Source organism: Nilaparvata lugens, chromosome 9 (assembly GCF_014356525.2).
Source record: "Nilaparvata lugens isolate BPH chromosome 9, ASM1435652v1, whole genome shotgun sequence".
NCBI classification, from domain to species: domain Eukaryota; kingdom Metazoa; phylum Arthropoda; class Insecta; order Hemiptera; family Delphacidae; genus Nilaparvata; species Nilaparvata lugens.
Genome location: NC_052512.1, coordinates 19,418,219 through 19,441,163, shown reverse-complemented (window position 1 = coordinate 19,441,163; position 22,945 = coordinate 19,418,219). Strand labels below are relative to the sequence as shown.

Below are 22,945 nucleotides of genomic sequence, written 5' to 3'. Positions count from 1 at the left end.
CCTTGGAGGATGGAAGGAAAGGGATGGCAGCCAAAGGGCCGCTGTGCCCTGTGAGGATTGAAGGATAGGGACGGCAGCCAATGGGCCGCTGTGCCCTGGGGGGATAGGTGGAAAGAGACAGCAGCCAACCGGCCGCTGTGCCCTGGGAGGATGGAAGGATAGGGATGGCAGCCATCGAGCTGCTGTATCAAGAGAGGAGGACAGGGACGGATGGCAGCCAATGAGCCGCTGTTCCAGGAGAGGAGGACAGGGACGGACGGCAGCCAACGGGCCACTGTACCAGGAGAGGAGGACAGGGACGGACGGCAGCCAATGGGCCGCTGTACCAGAAGAGGAGGACAGGGACAGATGGCAGCCAACAGGCCGCTGTACCAGGAGAGGAGGACAGGGACGGACAGCAGCCAACGGGCCGCTGTACCAGGAGAGGAGGACAGGGACGGACGGCAGCAAACAGGCCGCTGTACCAGGAGAGGAGGACAGGGACAGACAGCAGCCAACGGGCCGCTGTAGCAGGAGAGGTGGACAGGGACGGACAGCAGCCAACGGGCCGCTGTACCAGGAGAGGAGAACAGAGACGGACGGCAGCCAACGGGCCGCTGTACCAGGAGAGGAGGACAGGGACGGACGGCAGCAAACGGGCCACTGTACCAGGAGAGGAGGACAGGGACAGATGGCAGCCAACGGGCCGCTGTAGCAGGAGAGGAGGACAGGGATGGACGGAAGCCAACGGGCCGCTGTACCAGGAAAGGAGGGCAGGGACATATGGCAGCCAACGGGCCGCTGTACAAGGAGCAGGAAGGTTGGGAGCGGAATGCTGTGGTCTGGGGCTCGTCCGACGTTTATATACTCTCCCAAAGTAGAGAGGATGGAGTTGCGCCGCCGCCAGAGGCGGTAAGAATCGTCCCCTCTTCATCACCGCGTTCATCCAGCTTTGCTAATAGCTGGACGTTGTAAAGCATCGAATTTGGGTAGATAAAAATCCCTAACCGAAATAGTAATAGGTCTGAAAATAAAGTAACTGGCTAATATCGCCAAATAGATAATAACTAAGATTAGATAGCATCAGCTTGTTCTGGCTAAACGGTACAAAAACCTAAAAAGGATTTGAAGGAATTTGTTGCTAATAAATAGATTATTATATAAAATATTTTGAAGATTGAGGTTAGGTATATGTATTCAGGGATCGGTGACCTAGAGATCGATCAAATCGAGCAACGTAGAATCTGACCAAAACCCCTTGGCAGAGCTCTATTGCAACCAAACAGTATGCAATGTGAAAAAACACATGATCACGTGGCTAATTATTAGGTAGCATGAAATAAATATTAATGTATAGAATATTAGCTAGCATGTAGAGAGCATAACCAATAAACCAAATAAAAATAATTAAGTGTATTCAGGAAATAGGAGGTACCAGGCGCATGAATACCGAATAAAATTTGCATGCACCAATAGCAAAACGGCAGTTAATAGGCGGCAACTGTAGGCCAATTCAAAAATATTTCTATATATTTATATAAATGTACTGGATTTGTGTTAACACATTGTATAGTCTATGTTATCGATATGGCTCGAAGGCAAAGAAATTATTAATCGCACAACCTAAGTAATAATTTGATATTTTTTGTACGATCTATTTGAACCTAAATGGCGGAGGACTAAGATATTCAAATTTTATGTTAATTTCAAAGTCGGAAATAAGATTTGTAAAATTGAGAAAGGAGAACCAGCACTCGCCAGCCAAATGCCACCATGAGAGGACCCCAAATATTTTAGAGCGTAGTACCTTGCTAATAAATTTGTAAAAGTTAAAGTTGAATCAAATTATTAAATTTCTAAAAAGACTTCGTGATGCTATTGTAAAGCAGAAGTCATTTTCAATTTCAAATAAATTTATAACCCCTTGGAAGAGACGATTCCGGCTACCATATTCCAGGACCACATGGAGTTGGATCGACATCGGTGGCTTACAAGAAGATTTTCGACACGTGAGTGATAAATATTGAATTAGTGATGGGCGCCCTAGTGCTTCGAATTAATCTAATAATCAAAGCTAGCTCGTCGAAAGGGTTTTTATTATAAATTAAGAAATTAATAAGAGTAATACTTGCACAAGAAAAATTAGTATTAAAGGTATTTTATTGAAGAAAAAATATAGATCAATACATTTCAGAAAATTCCATTGGATCAAAAAAGTATAAAATCTAGGCTATTAAAATACATTAATATGCTCTTCAATTTTTGCAATATAATTTGCGATAGTTTGTCATAGCTCTAATTCACTAGATGAATGGCTCTACCTATTCCGTCAGGTGCCGAATCTTGCACCCTGAGATAAAATATATTCTCAATACAAAGAAATCTACTAAGTACTAGAGATTTTAATATATATATATATATTTGGATTATTAGTGGCTAATTTATCAAGTTGATCTTAAAGAACATGTATATCGCAGCTACATGCAAAAGAATGCATATGATTTTAAGATAAAGGCACATGGTAATGATTCGTGCCATAAATCTAGAATATAAAGTTTAGCCTGTGATATTTTACTGATTTCAATTATTGTTCTAGTTTTATATTATATTTTTTATCGCTCTTTATATATTTTTTGCCTCGATCTATTTTTTGCATTATTTGTTTAATATATGTATGAAATGTTTATGGTGTGCAATTTATTTTTATTCCTCAACACTATAGTATAAGTATCATATTTATATATATTTATTTTTATTGAATTATAAGAGTTATAGGAGAAGCCCATACCTAGGCCTAGAAAGATTTTTATGAGACTGAATCCTATTAAAAAACCACGACCTAATTATATGATTATATCAAATATCTCATGCTTTACCGACTGATGCCAAGCAGGAGGCAAATCGTTATTTAAATATAAAGAATAACGTCACAACGTCTTTCAATAAAAATAATTATTATTTAGCAATATTTTACTGTCACAATATTTTACTTTGTGACAACACACACACACACACACACACACACACACACACACACACACACACACACACACACACACACACACACACACACACACAGACACACACACACACACCACACACACACACACACACACACACACACACAATACCCAAAAACCACTTTTCTTGGACTCAGGAATTTGGAAATTGGGGTATTTTTTTCGGGTAGTAATATTCTTCTTATCTATGGTACTAGGGCAAGGAAAGTAAAAAGTTGTCCATAGTTCCATAGTCTGTTGAAAACGTAAGAGTGTGTGAGCAAATGGAAAAGATCATAATAGCTGTAGTTGAGTTACCAAATTTGGTGACCTTATTTTAAAACATTGCAGTATTCATGGAACTTCTGGAAGAATAGGTTCAGAAAGTGATCGGATGATAGCAAATGAAATTTAAAATCTAATTTTCCAAACATATGGTAGTTGAATGTAATGTTCATTGTGAGGTGATAGAAATGCGACTAATTTCTCCAGCTTCTGTTGTATTGGTTCCTCTGTAGATCCATGTTTGTACGCAGCCATGGCCTTGAGAGAGCCAGTTGCACTGTCTGTTAATTCATAATCCGGACTAAATACCACGAGAACCAATCAGAGAAGCCTTCTATTAAAAAAAAACCTGCTCTGATTAATTCTCATGAAATTTAATCTTGATTGAAATTGAACAGGCTTTTATGCTAATGGGCCTGATATTTTTGTGTTTCAAAATCAGCTAAAAACTAAATCGATAAAAAACATGATATTCCATCAGCTGCTCCTATTTCCCTCCATGATGTCATTACAGTAAACAGACAAATCTTTTGATAATAGATCACAAGTTGAAAATAGAGTTGTCAATTTAGATGGAAATTAAATTGAGTTACATGTTAGCTTACATCCAAATTTTCTTCCCTAATTTTTTGGTTCAAGCTAAGATCAAGGAAAAAATCATATAATGCTAATTAATAAACAAAGTGATTGAATAAACACTATCCAGATTCATGCATTTTCACATGAAATTGATCCCACTTTGATATTTATGATAGTAAAGTTTAGGACATGAGAAATCCGCCACAATAAATTGCCATGGCAAACTCTTGGGATAAGGATGATTGCCTCACATATCTTTCATTCTATTTGAAAGGAAGCGCCGCTCAATACTTTGAAACAATCTCTGCTACTTTGCAAAAGCAAAATACCCTTAATTTCGACAATGTGAGCAATGCACTACTGGGCTACTTTGAGCCAATTCCATCAGTAGAGAAAATTGAAATAGAACTAATGAATAGAAAAATGTCACCAAGGGAAACCATTCAAAATTACATGGCTCACATTCTGTTTTCATGCCAGAAGTATGATTCAGAAATGTCTGAGAGAAGAAAAATACGCTACATTTTGAGAGGTCTCCTTCCACATATTCTAGACAAAATCGTAATGCTGAAAAACGATACAATGGCTGAATTAGAAAATAATATTAAACAATTCACACTATCCCAATTCATTATAGACGACAGAATAGGATTATTGCCTCAATTATCCAATGAAACTTCAAACATGTCAAGGTTGTCACCGCAAGAGGAAAGGATTGTCCGATAGATTAGAAAAGTTGATTGCGAAATCAGAAGAAAAACAAATGGTACAGGCAATACAACCCTCCCATAGAAAAATTGAAATGCAAGATAGACCTAGGCAGAGATCAGATGAGTATCAAAACCCAACAGGAATAACTCACAACAAAATCAGGGTCGTTCTGAGCCACGTAAGTTCAATACTAAACAACAAAAATGCGCAATTTGTCACTATCAAAACCATACAACAGAGAATTGCTACCACAACCGATTAAATCAGAAAGATCCACAAAATCGTTCAGACACTTCAATCCCTAATAAAAAACAACGCTATTGTGCCATCTGTAATTACAAAAATCACAACACAGATGAATGCTTTTACAATGGTTTAAGCCAGAGATATTCATCTGAAAAGGCTCAGCCCCAGTGTGAAATTTGTAAAAAAACTGGTCACAAAGTCGATTCATGTCAGTTTAATAAACATCCAAAAAACGTGTAACGAGGACACCTAGCAAGGCGACCACTGTGAGGTGTCCATATCAAATTATTGAAAAAGATATCGTAGATGAAATTCAGGACTTACCGAATTATAAATTCTTTCAAAATGAAAAATCCTGTGCTGGAATAGCAGCCACTCCTATGAATTTGGACGAGTCATCAGAAACAACACCAAAAATAGGAAAGAATATTAATGACTCCAGAAAACTTGAACAAAAAGGAAATCCAAAATGTAGTTCTAAAATCTGATAATTCACTCGACATGAATTTGATCAGTAAGAGAAATAGTAAGACCCCACATGAAAATAATGAAGATAGAGATACTATCAGAATTATTCAGAACATAATAGATAATTATGCTTTTCCTATATTAACTGAGTTTCAAGTTTTCGATACTCCAAATACATTTAGTCTTTTAACGAGTACTAACAAAAACCTAAGTGAAATAATTCAAGAAGATAACCTTGATGTGCCATATTGGTTATTTGTTTTCAAAAAACCTGCAAAAATGACCAACAATGATAACTTGAAGGATAGCTATTCGCTAATAATAAGCGATAACAGAACAGGAAAAATATACCATTATACAAATTCATTGAATCATAACTATCAAGAAGCTAAAAATCTAGCCTACAAGATTTTTCCATTGAGAAAAACTCTCCCAGTCTCGAAAAGCATTTCACATAATTATACGGGAAAATACCAACAATTGAGTTTTCATAATGGAATGACAACCCAACTTCTATTGATTGGATATTTTATCAATATACTTTACTATTTGATAACATTTAGGACAATAGAGGGATTTTCAACGATATTGCCAAACTAGAAAACAAAAATTTCAAAAGTATTAAAAAGTGCTTAGATGAAAAACGACCGTTATCAACTATGGATGATAAGCCAAACGCTTTCTTGTTGATAGAAGAAAAGCTCGCTATCATTACAAAATCACCCCCCTTGCCACCTGAACCTCCAGACAAATTAGTACCAATAGAGTCACAATGCAATACTGTAGGATCAGCATTAGAAATTGTTGGTAAATCAAAGGATAAAGAAATAAGTATTTTGATGGATTCAGGCTCAAATGTCTGTCTTGCTAAGAAAGACTTAGTTCCAGAAGAAGAAATAGTTGATAATCTGGATGTTGCACTATATGCAGCCAATGGGAAAAAAATCTCATTCTATGGAAATGCAGTAGTAAAATTTTCAATAGAAAATATCGCATATGAACAAGAATGCTACATAGTTGAAAAACTGTCAGTAGATTTACTGGTAGCAAATAAATTCTTTTAAAAAAATGGAATTGATCTCAAATACAGTTCCCACGAGATAAAACTCAATGAGAGAGTATCCATTCCCATGAATAGCAATTGGATGAAGAGAGTACAATGTCAATCATATATGATAATTCAACATTTCATTTTAGATACTGACATAAAAATTCATCCGTTAGAGACAATAGAAATTGCAATGTGGAAAAACTCTCACGAGAGTAGCTCACAATTTTTCACACCGAAGAATACCTTGCTACGCAAAACCATTTACTCTCACGCATTATCCGATGAGGTTGACAACTTTCAAATCATAAAGTTTCAGATTTCAAATATCTCAGAAAAATGCGTTGAACTGAAAGCAGGCCTAGAAATAGGCGAAGGCTCTGAGACAAGTTTTTCCGCGCATTCAACAGAAATAGAAAAAAAATCCCATGGGACGATCAAAGAGATACCTATTGTTTTAAAAAACTATATTGTATTAAAACCTCATCAACAGATTGATGTGTTTGTGGAGAACAATGCTTAAATCCTGAATTGCAATAATTATCTGTTCACACCAAATCCGCATTACTTGAATAAATGCGAAATAAATGTCTCTTTCACTAAAGCTACAGACACTTCACTTGAATTCATTGCTTATAATTTTTCTTCAAGGCCTTTGACTCTCAGAATTGGAGCCCAATTGGGAAATATAAAACTAAAATCAAACAAAGAATCAATCCAAGGAACAGTATACTTGGAAGTCAAAGAGATTAACCAAATAAATGTACAACAACCATCAAATGATAAAGAGTATCCCGATATTATAATACATGACAATAAGAAAATTGATGTCAATAAAAATATTGGTGAAACACCATACAAACAAATATCCCAACTAATAACCGAATATGCTGAGGTTTCCTCCAAAGACAAAAATGACATTCCTGATTCCAAACTCCCGGCTGTACACATAAATTTAGCAGACAATACACCTGTATTCTCATCACCATTCAAATTAGCGGCATCAGAACGCTCTGAAATGAATGACATGATTGATGGTTTATTGAAGTCAAATGTAATTGAGAAAGCAAGGTCAAATTACGCTTCACCAGCTTTCATAGTTAGGAATAGAGATAATAAACCGAGGATGGTGGTAAATTACAAAAAATTTAATTCTTAAATAATCCATGATAAATACCAAATTCCCAATCCAATAACAGTTCTGGAATCACTTAGCACAGCAAAGTTCTTATCTACCCTCGATTTGACATCAGCTTTCTATCCGATGTCAATAGATGAAAATTCTAGGTACTTAACAGCTTTCAACACTCCAGATGGGCTTTATCAATTTCGTTAAGTACCAATGGGGTTAGCGATCTCTCCAGCTGCTTTTCAAAGAGGAATAACTCATATATTTTCAGACATGCTGTATAAAAGTGTATTAATATACATAGACGACTTGTTATGTCATCAACAATAGAAGAGCATATTGATAATATAAAAAACGTTTTCAGTAGGCTCAGAGAAATTAATCTAAAACTCAATACGGACAAATAAAAAATTTGCTTCAAATCGTTGAAAGTACTTGGACACATGGTTTCTGAAGAAGGAATATCTCCACTACCGGAAAACGTAGAAGCCATAATGGAATTACCAGTCCCAAAAAACCTAACTGAACTAAAGCGATTTCTTGGAGCAACTTCTTATTACAGGAAGTTCATACCCTGCCTATCGAAACGAGCTTATCCGTTGACACAGTTGATACGAAAAGACACGAAATTCGAGTGGACAGTTCACCAAAAAGCATTTGAAGATCTGAGAAACTGTTTGATTAAAAAACCTATATTGATGCATCATAATGATGACAAAGAGACGTATATCATAACAGATGCATGCGCTATTGGAATAGCTGGTTGTCTTGCACAAAAAGATTTTGACGTTGTTATAAAACCAGTTGCGTATGTTTCAAGGCGTCTCACTAATTCAGAAGAAAACTGGCCTGCATCACATCTCGAATGTGTTAGATCGCTGATAATAAATGACTATTTATAGTCATTTCATACCGACCATGCTTCTCTGCAATATTACAAAAATATTAGAGAGCCAAATTCAAGACTGGCTTAATTAGCAGCTGAGCTAGCCCAGTAAAATTTCGACATAGTTTATAAACCAGAAAAGTCCTTACTCTTAGTTGATGCACTTTCCAGAGCTCCGATTGACAAAACAATCGAGCCAGAATGGCAAAACATAAATGCTATCGAAAGTGTGAATATTGGGCTGTTGCAAAAACAAGATGAATTTGTAGGCAAAATTTATTTTGCGCTTCTAGATCTCGATAAAGCAGACCTAATAACTGCAAGAAAATCACGTAATTATGTTTTGAAGAATGATATTTTATATTTCAAACAGTTGTATCAAAATGTCATTCATTTGAGACTTGCAATCCCTACCTCTTTGATTTCAAAAATACTTGGCCAATATCATAACGATATAACATTTGGTGGACATCTTGGTATACATAAAACCTTGTCGAAGATAACACCGAAATACCATTGGCCGACGATTCGGCAAGATATAATAAAATATGTGAAGACATGCCCAACTTGCCAAGTAGCTAAAAAAAGTAAGGGAAAACAGGGTGGTTCATTGAAACCCATCCCTATAACAAGTCAACCATTCGACACTATATGCATTGATGCATGTGGACCACTGTCACTTTCGGGTGGAAGATACAGATATATTTTTGTAGCACTCGATCGCACGACTCGTTTCGCATATTGTGAACCAACAAAGGCTATAGATGCCAAAAATACAGCAAAATTTATTTTGAATTTTGCACCCCTTTATGGATAACCCCGAACCATTCATTCAGACAATGGGACGAATTTCAAGTCAGAACTCTTGAAACAGCTGTGTCTCTCATTAGGAATATCTCAAAAATTTGGGTCCCCCTATATGCCAAGTACACAGGGAGTGACTGAAAGATATAATTCCACCCTAATGAATATGCTAAGATGCTATTTTAATGACAAGCAGAATAATTGGCACTTGAATATTCGTCATGTATGTTTTGCTTATAACACAGCAGAACAGGCATCGTTTGGCTATTCACCCTTCTACTTGCTTCATGGATTCCACCCTCTCAGCTATTTAGACATAGCAATCCTACCGGCCGGCCGCACCTACCGGTACGTCACAAATGGTATTTAGCTATTCAAACATATAGCAATCCTACCGGCCGCACCTACCGGTACTGGAAGGGCTCAAGTTCTGAAGAATCTTCTGGAAATCAGAAATTCCCTGCCAGAAATATTAAGTAATGCTCAAGCACAACAAAAAGAAAATTTCGATGAGAAAATAAAACAAATCTAATTCAAAGAAGGTGATAAGGTTTTAATCCAATACCCTCAAACACAGCCTGATACATGCACAAAGCTAAACAATCCTTATAAAGGTCCCTTTACGGTAGTCAAATAAGTCCTCGAAATGTTGAAGTGATTACTAATCGTAGGGGAAAACCTTCTCCCGAAATAATACACATACGGAGATTGAAAAAATATCATTCAAGGGAGTCAGTTAATTACTTAGAGTAAACTATCCCGATCTATAAAGAAGTAAAAGCTCAGTGATATAATCATAATATATTGAGATTTGTAATTTATGGGTTAGGACATTATGATATGCAATGTGGATTAATTTCTCTTTTAGAAGTCTTTAAAATTCTAGAATAGAATGTGTATAGTAATTTCTCTCAAGATCATTCCACCAGAAGCGGAATAAAATAAGAGCGAAAAAAAATTTATGGATATTATTCATTAGATGTTAGAAATAATTCTACTATAGGATGTGTACAATTTTTTTTAGGATCATTCCAGGAAGCAGCTGGCACTATACTAGTTATATAGATTATTAAATTGATATGCTTCTGCTTAATGCTTCTGGAAATCATTCTCACCTCTCATTATTCTTGTTTTACTTCATTAGATGACTTTCTTCACAATCTCCAGTGATATCCATAATGATGTCAACATACTTGAACAGAATATCTTTGATGGAAGATTTATTCATATAGTAGCAGCCATTTTAGGAAAGCCTTTGAAGAACTAGCTATTCCAATTACTCAGTTTTGGATGATCGAATGAGGGTTTGCTCCAAAGCATGATCGGTTGTCACATTTATTAAATTTTCAAAGTTTCATTTGACAGAGAGTCAATGTATTGACTGTATAGATCTAATGTTTCCTTATTGGAAATTATTTCCTACTTCTATGGGTATTTTTTCATATTTTCTAGATATAACACAGACTTCATAACATAGTTTGTGTTGTTGAATGAAAAAAGTATGGGATCTTTTCTCGTACAGTTTCTATGTGTAATACCAGAGTCCTTCCTTAGGAGCATGAATACAATTTGAGATTATTCAAACTATGTTACAATAATCAGTCATAAATTTCAAGTAGTCATTGATTTTGATTCTAAAAAACTCCACAAAGTTGTGTTGTTTTGGTAGAGAGTTAGTGGGGAGGATATTTTTAATATTCTTTCCGAAGAATGGACATTGATATGTCCAAAGCTCCGCCAATTTATGTAGATGCATAACAATATAATTATTATCTATAGTTATTATATTACAAATTGCTTTTTCATATCATATACAGTTCAATAATTATTTTCTTAGTCTATATCATGTAAATTCATCTATAATTTTGCTGTATTGTAAGCTATTGTATATAAGTGTATAAGACAGTATATATTGTAATCTACATAAATAAAGTACTCAATCAATCAATCAATCAATCAATCAATCAAATAGCTCCTAACTTCTTTCAAATATACTTTGACAATCTCTCATATTTGAACCGTTCATGAGTCCTTGTAGTTGTTTCATTGAAATGATTGCTTGTTCTCACACCTTAACTATACTGATCTCCCCTCAATAGATTTCCAACAGTATTCTCTCCAAATATTCCAAATTCAACAAAGATATCTCTCATTCAACTCTCATTCAAGTACCACCCCAAGACAATCAGTCAAACTCAGCCAGATGAAAAGTATCTATTCGTAGATATAAGTTACAGAAATCAGTTGATAAAGCTGCGTTTACACCAAAGTTATTAACAAAATGTTAATAACTTAATCTTTATAGATTTTATTAGATTGAATGTTAATAACCTTATCTCTATAGATTCTATTAGATTGAACGGAACTTGGCAAACACATATGTCCATCATATGTATGATAAATTATGTTCAATCTAAAAGAATCTATAGAGATTAAGTTATATTAACATCTCCTCAATAACTCTGGTGTAAACGCAGCTTTAGAGTTGTATTTCCTTTGTAATCAAATATTTAGTCATATCACATGGGAGTAATTGGCATTATATGTGCTTCAACTGTAAAATATTTTAAGAAAATATTTTACTCCTGTTACACGGTGCTCTATATGGGGTAGCCTATATTATTTGTTTAACTTACTCCATTACTTGACTTTCGCAATTCCAACGTGATCATTGAACTAAATCGAATAATTATTCTCTCCCAATGGAATATCAGTTTTTTATCGACTGAGAAACACATTAGGATTCCTAACAGGATGGTTTATCATTACAATGTAATCATAAATAATGATAATGAGATGAAGTTTGTAATCTTGACCATAATTAGTATATTATGATGAGAATTATCAATTATTAAGGCTTGAGAATTGAAAAATCGTGTTCAGCGACCGAAAATACATAAGATAGCGTTCCTGAAATACATAATTGGAATGTATAGACTAGTAGGAGCGATGCGATAGACAGGCATTACGCACATTAATCATGGGGGAGGACCGCGCCGCAGCGTAACAGTGCTACTTATCCCCCTCCCACCAGCGCATCTATGATCGTAACCCTCAAACTATATATATCATTGGATTCAGCAAGAAACGGCCTATAACTCATTGGGGGCCTTTTCCTCTAAGTCGGTTAATTACTTGAATATTCAAGGAATAACAAAAAGTCCATAATGAAAAAATACATTTTTCGAGATATCTTATTTTTTTACGGAAAACTATGCGGTTTATCGCGAAAAGGTATAGAACCACATTGAAAGCCAGTTATGTGTACATAATATTGAGAAAAAATTAAAAGCTGTACTATGAATAATAACTGCAGGACAGACGATTTTATAAACGCGCGTTTTTTACAACTTACCTCCCTCCCCCCAAGCTGTCGACCACCCTGGGACGTGACGACATTGAGTTTCATATACACTAAAGACCCCCTAACAATAATCCGAAGTCAAATTCTCTGCCTCTCTCATGTATGCTCAATGTAAGCCAGCGCCTGGACTAAAAGGTAAATAGAGACTACAATTGATAGAGATATCTTCTACATCACCTAACGAAAACTTAAATCCGCAAGAATGAATAATATCTTGAACAATAAAATAGAAACTCTGAGCAAACTCATTTGCTATATCTTGTGTTCTAATATGAGACATATGCATCATAATTATATTTTCTATCGACTTACTCCTAACGGTTACCAGCAGGCCATTAACAAACCCCCATATTTGTCTCATATTACTCCTATGACCTTCGAATCTACGCTTGAAAAAGAATTGTTTTTCTTTCTTTATTTTCAAATTCAACCAATTCCTATATCTATTATATTCAATCCTATCAATATTCGAGTTTGTTCGTTTCCATTTCTTGAAAAGCATATCACGCTTATTTATACAATCTAACAAATCCCTATTCATCCAGACTTTCTTGAATTTAGAGACGACATGTCTATTCTATTCCATTCTATTTAGAGTTTCATGTAGGGTCTTATCTTCCTTAATATCAATAACAATCTTATAATTGAAATAGCCTATGACCCTGGTCAACATACAATATTTAGATTTAAAAATTGAGATCAATACTTTTATGATAAATTTCATGGAAATTTCCAAACAACTTTTCCCTATTATTGAGAATTATGTTATCAAACTCGTGTGATACAGTTTGTCTGTATTTATGCAGCTTGAAAGATTTCAAATCAATGAGCAAGTCGATTATGTTAGCCAGAAACTTGCAATAAATCATCAGATATACCTTGTTGAATCAACTTCTAATTATGCTTCTTGCAGCTTTCAGTTTTTTTAATGATTTCATTTAGCATTGATAGTAGAGTTGAGTGGGTAGGCTTTTCATCATGCCTCACGTTCGAGGTGCCATTTGTCTAATGTTGCATTTATATATATGCCAGTGCAGTTGCTATTATCCCTAGCTTGCAAATAAATTTGCAAAAAGTTAAGGCCGTCCGGCTCACAAATATACTGAGGTTCTAACTACAGCTCTAGCTCAGTGATAGATGCATGAATATTTTCAACATAATGAACCACCATGGGTTTAGATAACTGATAATCAATCAATCTTACTGCTGTCTTGAAGATATTGAAGAATACCAGTAAGTGATTTTCTTACAATACTGTGAGCTATAAAATATATCTATCAATACTGATATGTGAAACTTCAGGTCGATTCAGAATTTAACAAATTGGAACCTGTTTGTTTGTTGGAGTCTGTAGGTTCAATAGAATATACATCAATCAAAAATTAATAATCAATTGAATAATTATTCGAAATCTCAGGGATATGTGGATTTGTGCCATGCGAGGAAATAAGCTTCCTATGTATATAAAATATATTCATAAAAAGAGTTCTTATTAAATAATATGAAAGTGTTCAACACATTGCGAGATTTTCAAACTTGAATGAAAATTTGTATAGCGCTTTTGAATAATTCCTCAATTCACTGATAAAGGCCTTCAGTCTAATGAGCTCATTGAAACCTAATCACTCACTCAAATGACGTTCACTAAAGTTCTCGTAGAATAATTAATCATCTCAAATAATTAATTAGTTGAATCCTTCCGACTCCGCTGTGCTCCAGTATGGTGCAAATCGCATGTGATTCTCTATCAGTATTAAGTGTATATGGGAATATTTTACAAGTTTGGTTTCCACCTTTATCGAGAGAACCATGGAATTTACATATATAGTACTGAGTACTGCCTGCTTTGTAACATGTGGGAGGACGAAACACCCACTCATGTTCTTGTACGCTGCCCAATGTATGTAGAAATAAGACAACAGTTTCTGAATAAATATGTAGCAAACATAGGTTAGGTTAGTTTAGTTCAGGTTAGGTTAGGTTAGAAAATAAAGCTCCAGTTCTCCTTTCAAATGTAACACCAGGTAAAATGAGAGATATTTACAAATATATTACTAATGCTATCAATGTGCGAAATTACATCTTAGAGACTATGGGATGATCTTTTTTCTATTTATTCATTTATTTCTTTTAATATCATTATTATTGTTCATTGATAATCACAAATATTGTTGGAACTGAAGGGTTGTTTAACAGGTTGCTTATAAAGCTGTAGTGAAAGTTGTTGGTGCTTTTGAGGAGCAGGTTATTGTTTTTATCTTTTGTTGTTGTAATGTCTAGTCAATATCTGGAAGGAAGTGTATTGTTTTACTAGTAGGCTACAGCTGTTTATGTCATGGTGACATGTGAAAAATTACTCCCCCATATACAATCAATGATATTTTGATAGCCTTAAATCTGTGTTCTTGTGGTTTTTAAGGAGTCTACATCGAGCTATTTCATCCCAATAGTGTTATCCAGAATTCAATGAGAAGTTGATCAATTGTGTTGATGTTGTAATTGTAAATTATGTATTGTTAGTGTGCAACTCTTTGTATGGGGCATGGCCCTTATGACAAATAAAGCTTATTTATCTATTCATTTATTTATAGATGATACCCACTTATGAGCTACAGGCTTGAGCAAAGTTGGTAGGACATAGTTCTAAAACTGACCAATTGTTTTTGGCAGAGGGAAAAATAGTTTCTGAGCTGAAGAAGAAGATTGTTCACAATTTATAGTCTGCAAGTCCTAGGCCCATATACCAACACTACGTTTGATGCTAAACCACGTTTACTCATAGATATGGTTGCATCTGACATAATGTGTTTCATACGAAATTTAAACATACAGCTGACATTTCTCCATTTGAACCGAGTATCTGCATAAGGGCCTAAGTTATAGTGATAGAACTTGATGATCAATGCATATTAACCCGGGATGAGTCCATCCATGTACTATTTTTTTTATAATTACATTATGAAGAAAAGTAGCAAAAGTAAAATTGAAGTAGCAAAATCTTATAGTGCTCCAACACATCTTACTGCACCTGAACTATACTCTGTATAAAACTACTTCACACTTGTAGTAATTTGCAGCATAGGGAAATGGAGGTAGATAAGCCAATTACAGTGATGGAAAGAGTCATGGATGAAAACGCAGTTGCCAATTTGTCTATTAGAGTCAGTCGAGTCAGTGCTTGCAGAGAGGAAACTTCCAAGTTCAACATATGCGCTTGAATACTCACTGGAAGTTAGAGAACACTGGCTGGTTTACAACGGAAACATTGCCGCCGTTGTATCACTACTGCTGTATGCCTTCTCTGTTGTGCATGTCCAAGTAAGAAGTAGTTTTGTACAGAGTATAATCATCCCGGAGAGGATGGTTTATCTGGGTTATGCTGTAGGTGCCTCCTCTAGAGGACGGACCATTGAGGTAATTATACTTCAATTATTGATCAACTGAACTAATTCAAGAACTCACCTTCTGATAACCGCACAATTGATTGTAGTTTGAGATCAAAGTAGCGAACTTCCATAACAGATAAATATGATGCATCGATGTTATCTTTGTGCATCCAAGATACGGTCACTCCATCCTGATAAAGCAATTCCTTTATGGTAGTAATTTTTTGGGTTAGTATCATAGCGTAGCTCACAACTCTAAAGAAATCAAAACTCTGTCCAATATTTTGTCCATTCTGTGAATATGAAAACGCAGCAAAATATAGTGAGGTCAACGTTATAATGACAGTGAAGAAAGATGGGATTACAACGTTGCCAATCATCTGTCTTGTCAATGCCTTCTATAGAGTATGGTAGCTGATACAGGTTTATTGATGTAATATTAACTGTTCATTCTCGTTTAAAATAATTTTTTAAGCAATAATTTTATAATGAATTTTCATAATCAAGATAAAATATTTTGTTGAATAATTATTATTAATCCTACATTGTTAAAAGTCAATCTCGCAACAGAGCAGAGCGAGTAAGTGATAGTGCTATCTGCTTTGTTGAATGATGAACAAGGATAGCAATACTATTGCTGATCAAAGACTGCCATTATGACATGGACCTCACTATAGTATTAGATACGCCTATTCCACCCCCTAGGTTATCTAATATTTGCAAAGTATTGCCACAACGCGTATTAGCTACAGCCAGATATGGGTCGGGGTCAGTGTCCATACTGACTGGTGGAGATACCAGACCTACACTTCTCCCCCTATTCTGATTCTTTACCATATGTTTCTGTCAGGAGGTATTTAACTTGGAGATAAGAGTGTGTGCCCGTACCGTTGCTGGCCGACTCGGCCCTCGGTATTCAGGGTGGGTGTTAAGGAAGATTGAGCTAACCCTAACCAAGGAGACGGATCCGGATATCAGATCCCTACAAAAAATTATATTTATAAAGGTAGTATGCAGTCTGAACCAGCTGCGAGCTGACGGCGGGCAGACTGGATCTGTGAGCCTGGAAAGAGGTTTTACTATAGGATTGAAGGTGAGGGTTATAGGGTATAAGTAAAGCAGAAACTGTGGGGATGTTAGTGGTATTCAATAATTCAGAATTTGTTAAATAGTATGCAATCTGAACCAACTATGATCTGACGGCGAGCGAAGCTGTACCTGCAAGCCCAGGATCAGGGTTATAGGAAGGAGGAATTGGGGCAGAGTTCAATAAGGAAGGGTATGGAGTTTTGTTAGGGTTTTCAAAATTTGTAACTGCGTGCTGTCGGTGTGCAGACTGGATCTGCACACCCGGAGTTGGATTAATATTAATGGTAAAGTGTATGAGGTACAGGATACAAAGTATAAAGTTTGAGGTACAGAGAATATTTTATCGGGTCTGGGAAACAGAGAATTATCAATAGAATTATTCTCTCCTACAACCAACGGGAGCTTGTTCAATAATTCGCAATCTGAAAATCGCGATCCAGCTCTCAGCAAGGCAAGCTGAATAAGGGGTATGAATTCCAAACTATGAGGGAATTAAGGTTTCAAAGATAGGGTTCCAGGTATGGGATTTCTGAATCGCAAGCCTGTAGCTGTGAGAGGATCTTTAGCAATCTTGTGACTGCTAACCAGGATTTCCGTGACAGTCTAGCAACTGAGCGACGATTATTAAGGGCTAATCTGAAACAGCCCTTATGAGAATGTCAATCACTCTCAATCGTCCAAAACGCTTTTGGATTGATAGTCAGTATGTCGACTATTATGAGAGGATAGGAAGGATTTTCACAGACTGTAGAATAATATCAGAGTGACAAAAGTATGTTGTTGCTGAGGAAGGAAAGGATTCACAAGGATTTTCACCAAGAATAATATCGAGTCAGGGACTCCCAATTCGGGAGAAGCTATAATGGAGTTTTCCCTAAACTTTTCACGGGTCTGAGGACCATGACTGGGACGATCTCTAGTCTGCAACTGAGATCCTAATTTGAACAGGGTTCTCCTAGACTTTTCACGGGTCTGAGGGCTGCAACTGGCACGATCTCTAGTCTGCAACTGAGATTCCAATTTAAACGGGGTTTTCCTAAGCTTTTCGCGGGTCTGAGGACCTCGACTGGGATGATCTCCAGTCTGCAACTGAGATCCCAACTCAAACAGGGTTTTCCTAAGCTTTTTGCAGGTCTGAAGACCGCGACTGGGACGATTCCTAGTCTGCAACTGAGATCCCAATCTAAACAGGGGTTTCCGAAGCTTTTCATGGGTCTGAGGACCGCGATGGGGTCGATCCCTAGTCTGCAACTGAGATCCTTATTTCAACAGGAAAAATTGGGAGAGAGTAAGAGGAAGTTTGTCGCAGTCTGATGACTTCGACCGGGAAGTTCTCAAGCTGTCTGTACCTGAAAGCTGGACGGAATCTTGAACAGGAAAAATAAGGAGAAAGTGAGAAGAAGCTTGTCGCAGTCTGTTGACTTCGACCAGGAAGCTCTCAAGGAGTACCTGAGAGCAGGAAAGATTCTAGCCATGGTAATAGGGCAAGGAAAGTAAAAAGTTACACATAGTCTGAAAAATATCATAATAACTGTAGATGAGTTACCAAATTTGGTGACCTTATTTTAAAACATTGCGGTATGAATGTTTAAATGTTTAAATGTTTAAATGTTTAAATGTTAGAATGTTTAAATGTTCAAATGTTAAAATGATAAAATGTTAAAATGTTTAGATGTTCAAATGTTTAAATGTTTGAATCTTTGAATGTTTTAATGTTTAAATGTTTATATGTGTATATGTTGTGCATTCACGGCGAAATGCGGTAATAGATTTATTAATAATTAATAGATTTATTTATAGAATTATTCATCATAGATCAGCTGACAAGTGATTACACAGATGTGTGGAGAAGCCAGTCTATTGCTGTATTTCTATAAGGTATATAGTTTCAATCAGGTACTTGTGGATGAGAATACTGCGTGAGGTCTACTGTTCACAGAACTACTGGTAGATCACAATTAAAAAATAAAGTTGTCAATTTAGATAGAAATGAAATTGAGTTACATGTTGGTTCACATCCAAATTTTCTTCCCTAATCTTTTGGTTCAAGCTAAGATCAAAGAAATAAATCATATAATGGTAGTTAATGAACGAAGTGATTGAATAAAATCTATTAAGATTTATGCAAATTCAAATTAAATTGATCCCACTCCAATATTTATGATAGTAAAGCTTAGGACATGAGAAATCAGCCACTATGAATGTTATACTTCTAACTATTATGAATGGACTCTTATGTATGAATGGACTTCCATGTAGGAAAGAATCAGTGGATTGGCTGCTTTTACACTTTTGGTTAAGTGAAACAAAAAGTTAGTGACAAGCTTTGCCGGAAATTCGGGAATAAGAAAGAGATCCATGGATAGGCTACCAGAGTCATCAAATTCCGAATCAACTTAATTTGGAATTTAATGTTCAATTGCATCAATCAAAAACAAAAATAACATGATCACTGCTAATTTGATAACTGTCAACGGGAATATTGATTACCAATGAATAAAGTCGAGGTCGGCTCTTAAGCCCCGCCCACTATTCTACAAAATTCGCTGCAATCAGACTAATATTCTACAGAACACTTCCAACACATTAATTAATTATTCGAATGATTTGACTCAATAATTTTCATGCCAAGTTGTGGCCTAATCTCAAAAACTATCCTAACAATTTTGATAGAATTAGATTATAAATGTTTCACAAGAATAATATCATCTTTTAATTCCCGTAGTGAAGCACGTGTGCCCTGCTAGTATAATATAGAACACCAGAATACTTCACTTGAAAAGGAAAAGCTGTACCAGAACTTTTTGTACCATGCTTTCTCAATAGTCTACCGAATCATCTAAAACATCTAGACACTTACAGACAAGTAAAAGTAGAAATAAAAAATCACCACCCCACAGTTCAATAGATAAAAATATCATTCTTACATTATTAACACGGAATAAACGCATCTACAAATTTGTGTTTCCTGAAACATTTCCCTCTATAAATTCAAATCTTGCAAAAATATCTCCGAGTATGTACAATGCCCCAATATATAAGCTAAAATCAGCTTCATGAGGCAGCCACAGAATTATAATAGGGAAATCTTGATAGATTCTCACTTCATGTGTGATAGATATTAGATGATATATGTATGATAATTACTTCAATTTGTGAAACCTATGGTATCATATATGTAATGTGAGAAAAATTTGAATAAAAAATTATTATTATTATCATCCTCATAACGTTGACCTCACGATGAAAAGTTTTATAATTGCTATCATTAGTGTTCTTAGGGTGCTGTGAAGATCATACCCTGTTACAAGTCCAAACTTCTTGATCTAACATTTGCAAGTATCCATCTGTGTCGCTTTTTCCATCTACCATTATCGGTATCTTGTAATCCCTTGGCAGAGTCCCACCCGGAGTACAACTGTTGAACAAACAGACCCATCAGCAAAAGCATCAAATAATGGTAGTATTAGAATCAAATAAATCGTCATTTACAAAATGCAATACATCAGTGTTACACAATATGGAAATAATGTGAATATTTCCCACAAAGGCTCAGTCTAAGGACTGGTTTTCGAGCTCGGGATATAGCTAAGTTTTAGACTTTGAACAGCTGGAGTCAGAAAATTTGCTACCTGGAAAGGGTCGTAGTCTTAGTTCTTATGATAATTTTTATCTTCTTATTCCTATAATTGGAAACGTTTTACCTTGATGAAATTCACATTCCTGAATGATTCAAGATAGCTGAAACTTTACATTATTTTCTCTCCATTTTATTTTTTGTTCAATTTTCTAGTTTTTCGAAATTCAATTTAAGTTTTTCAGTTTCTGTTTGGCTTGAGAATGTGCAACACCAGCACGAAACGGACGTCGCCACCCCAAAGGATGTGAGTGTTTTTTTCACTTTAAAGTTGTATGAGAATAATTATTTCAAACGTGAATTACGACTACGCCCTTTTAGGGAAGGCAAATTTCTGACCCCAGCTGTTTAAAGTCTAGTGCTAAACCCCGAGCTCGGAAACCAGCCCTCAATTTACATTATATTAGAGATTGAGTAGTTTCCACCGTGAAATACTAAAACTTGGTTTGCAGATTCAATAGATTCTAAGAAAAAATAGAAAAAAAAACAAGACTGAGAATGAATGAATATTATTGAATTTAATAGCTCTGTACTTATAATCTACAATACTAGAGAAGAATACTAGATAATATTTTTGGACAATCCCTATTCAAATTTGGGAAGAGAACAGGTTGGGGCCGGTTTCCGAGTTCGGGATTTAGCTAAGTTCTAAACTTCAAACAGCTGGTCAGAAAATGGGCTTTCTGAAATGAGGCGTAGTCACAGTCATTTTGTTTCTTTCTCAATCACTCATAGTTGAGAAATGATATTGTATCTATCAAAGCATCAATAAATGAATTTATACATGGATTTGAATCATGAACTATTAAACTATTATAAATCTTGCTACTACAGATAAATACCAGTGTCATTGAAATCTGAGCTCAGTGGTCATAAGCGGATTGAATTAGCTGTGATCATGACTGAGATACACATACATCGACGCGTAACATTCCTGTCAAATTTCACAAAAATGCGCGACATACACACATGAATGAATAAACTGATAATAGTTCAATGGTATGAATGAATAAATACATATATACGAGCATAGGCGGTTCAGAAATAACCACCCATCATCGGTAGCCCTATCATCCATAATGAATTCACAACCTTACAGTTAAAATCTATCCACTCATAGTTTATTAGAAGATTTCTGTCATTATAAATTGCAATGGTAGTAATTATGGTATGCTTCTAAACCTTCAACAAGCTTTCTTCTTGAAAACAATCCAATTTCTTAGGGCCGGTTTCCGAGCTCGGGATTTAGCCAAGTTCTAGACTTGGAGTCAACTGGAGTCAGAAAATTGGCTCCCCGAAAAAAGGCATAGTCGTAGTTTTTATGATAGACTAATATTTTTTCCTTTTTTCTATAATATTGGAAACGTTTTTCCCTGATGTAATGAAAAATTCCTGGAAAAATTCAAAATAGCTGAAACTTTGCACTATTTTCTCTTTATTCAATTTTGTTTTCAATTGAATTTGTTCTAAATGTTGAATTTAGAATCAAAAAGTTTGAATACTTGGTTTGCAAGTATCGGTTAATTTTATTCACTTTTCACAATAATTGGAGTTACGTTTGCATTTCCAAGAAAGGAAAAGAATATTTACCTTGATTGCCTAGTTCCTGTGAAAGGTTTAAGAGCTTTTGACAATGATGCGCCAATCTCTAGTATAACTCCCTTCGTACTCAACTTAGTCTGGTATGCTTTCCTGTATTTATAGCTCAATCCTTTGACCCTTTCTTCTTTCTTGTCGCTAAATACATTGATTCCGGAACAAGAATGGAACAGAAAAACAATTTATTACTCCTCTCCCACTAGAAAGGTGATTCGTGATGGACATCGATATTGGATGAAATCGTTTCATTTTCTTAAAATTTCAAGATTTCTAACACTTGAAAATGATGAGAACATCGGAGATGTATTACTACAGATACTACAGATTTTTGGTTTTGATTTGATTCAACCACAGAAAACTGTGGTTTTTGACAATCTTCTTAGTCTTTCCATCAAATATGAATAATTACCACAATATCATCTTCTCAATTACACAAAAAGTCGAAGCTAGTTGATTTAATATGTGTTTTTAATTTGTTTTTCATACTTAAAAAATCTAAAAGGCTACTGATATTCTACAAATGAGAAAACGTTTTAACAATATTCTAAAAATCACTGATCCACTAGAACAGATTTGAGATACAAGTTTCGATAGGTACACTAATAGAGAATAGTGTGGAAAAACGCGTGATAGTGTGAATGATAAAATTATTGGTCCTCAGTTGTCTAATCGATTGGTGCAGAGTTATTGAAAAAGATTCAAGTGATTAACGATGCTTATTAGTCCAGGCAATGAA

At 35.5% G+C, this 22,945-nt stretch overlaps 1 protein-coding gene across 2 annotated transcripts in view; it reads right to left on the bottom strand.

Moving 5' to 3' along the window:
* The window catches only part of LOC111059816, a 380,452-nt gene that overhangs the window by 177,978 nt on the left and 179,529 nt on the right, over positions 1-22,945 (bottom strand). For both annotated transcript variants that reach the window (XM_039435597.1, XM_039435598.1), the window contains 3 exons: positions 22,201-22,347; positions 20,274-20,391; positions 15,961-16,177 (listed from right to left, as the gene is read on the bottom strand). In XM_039435597.1, coding sequence (XP_039291531.1) covers positions 15,961-16,177; positions 20,274-20,391; positions 22,201-22,347 — 482 coding nt within the window. The remainder of the gene's footprint in view (positions 1-15,960; positions 16,178-20,273; positions 20,392-22,200; positions 22,348-22,945) is intronic.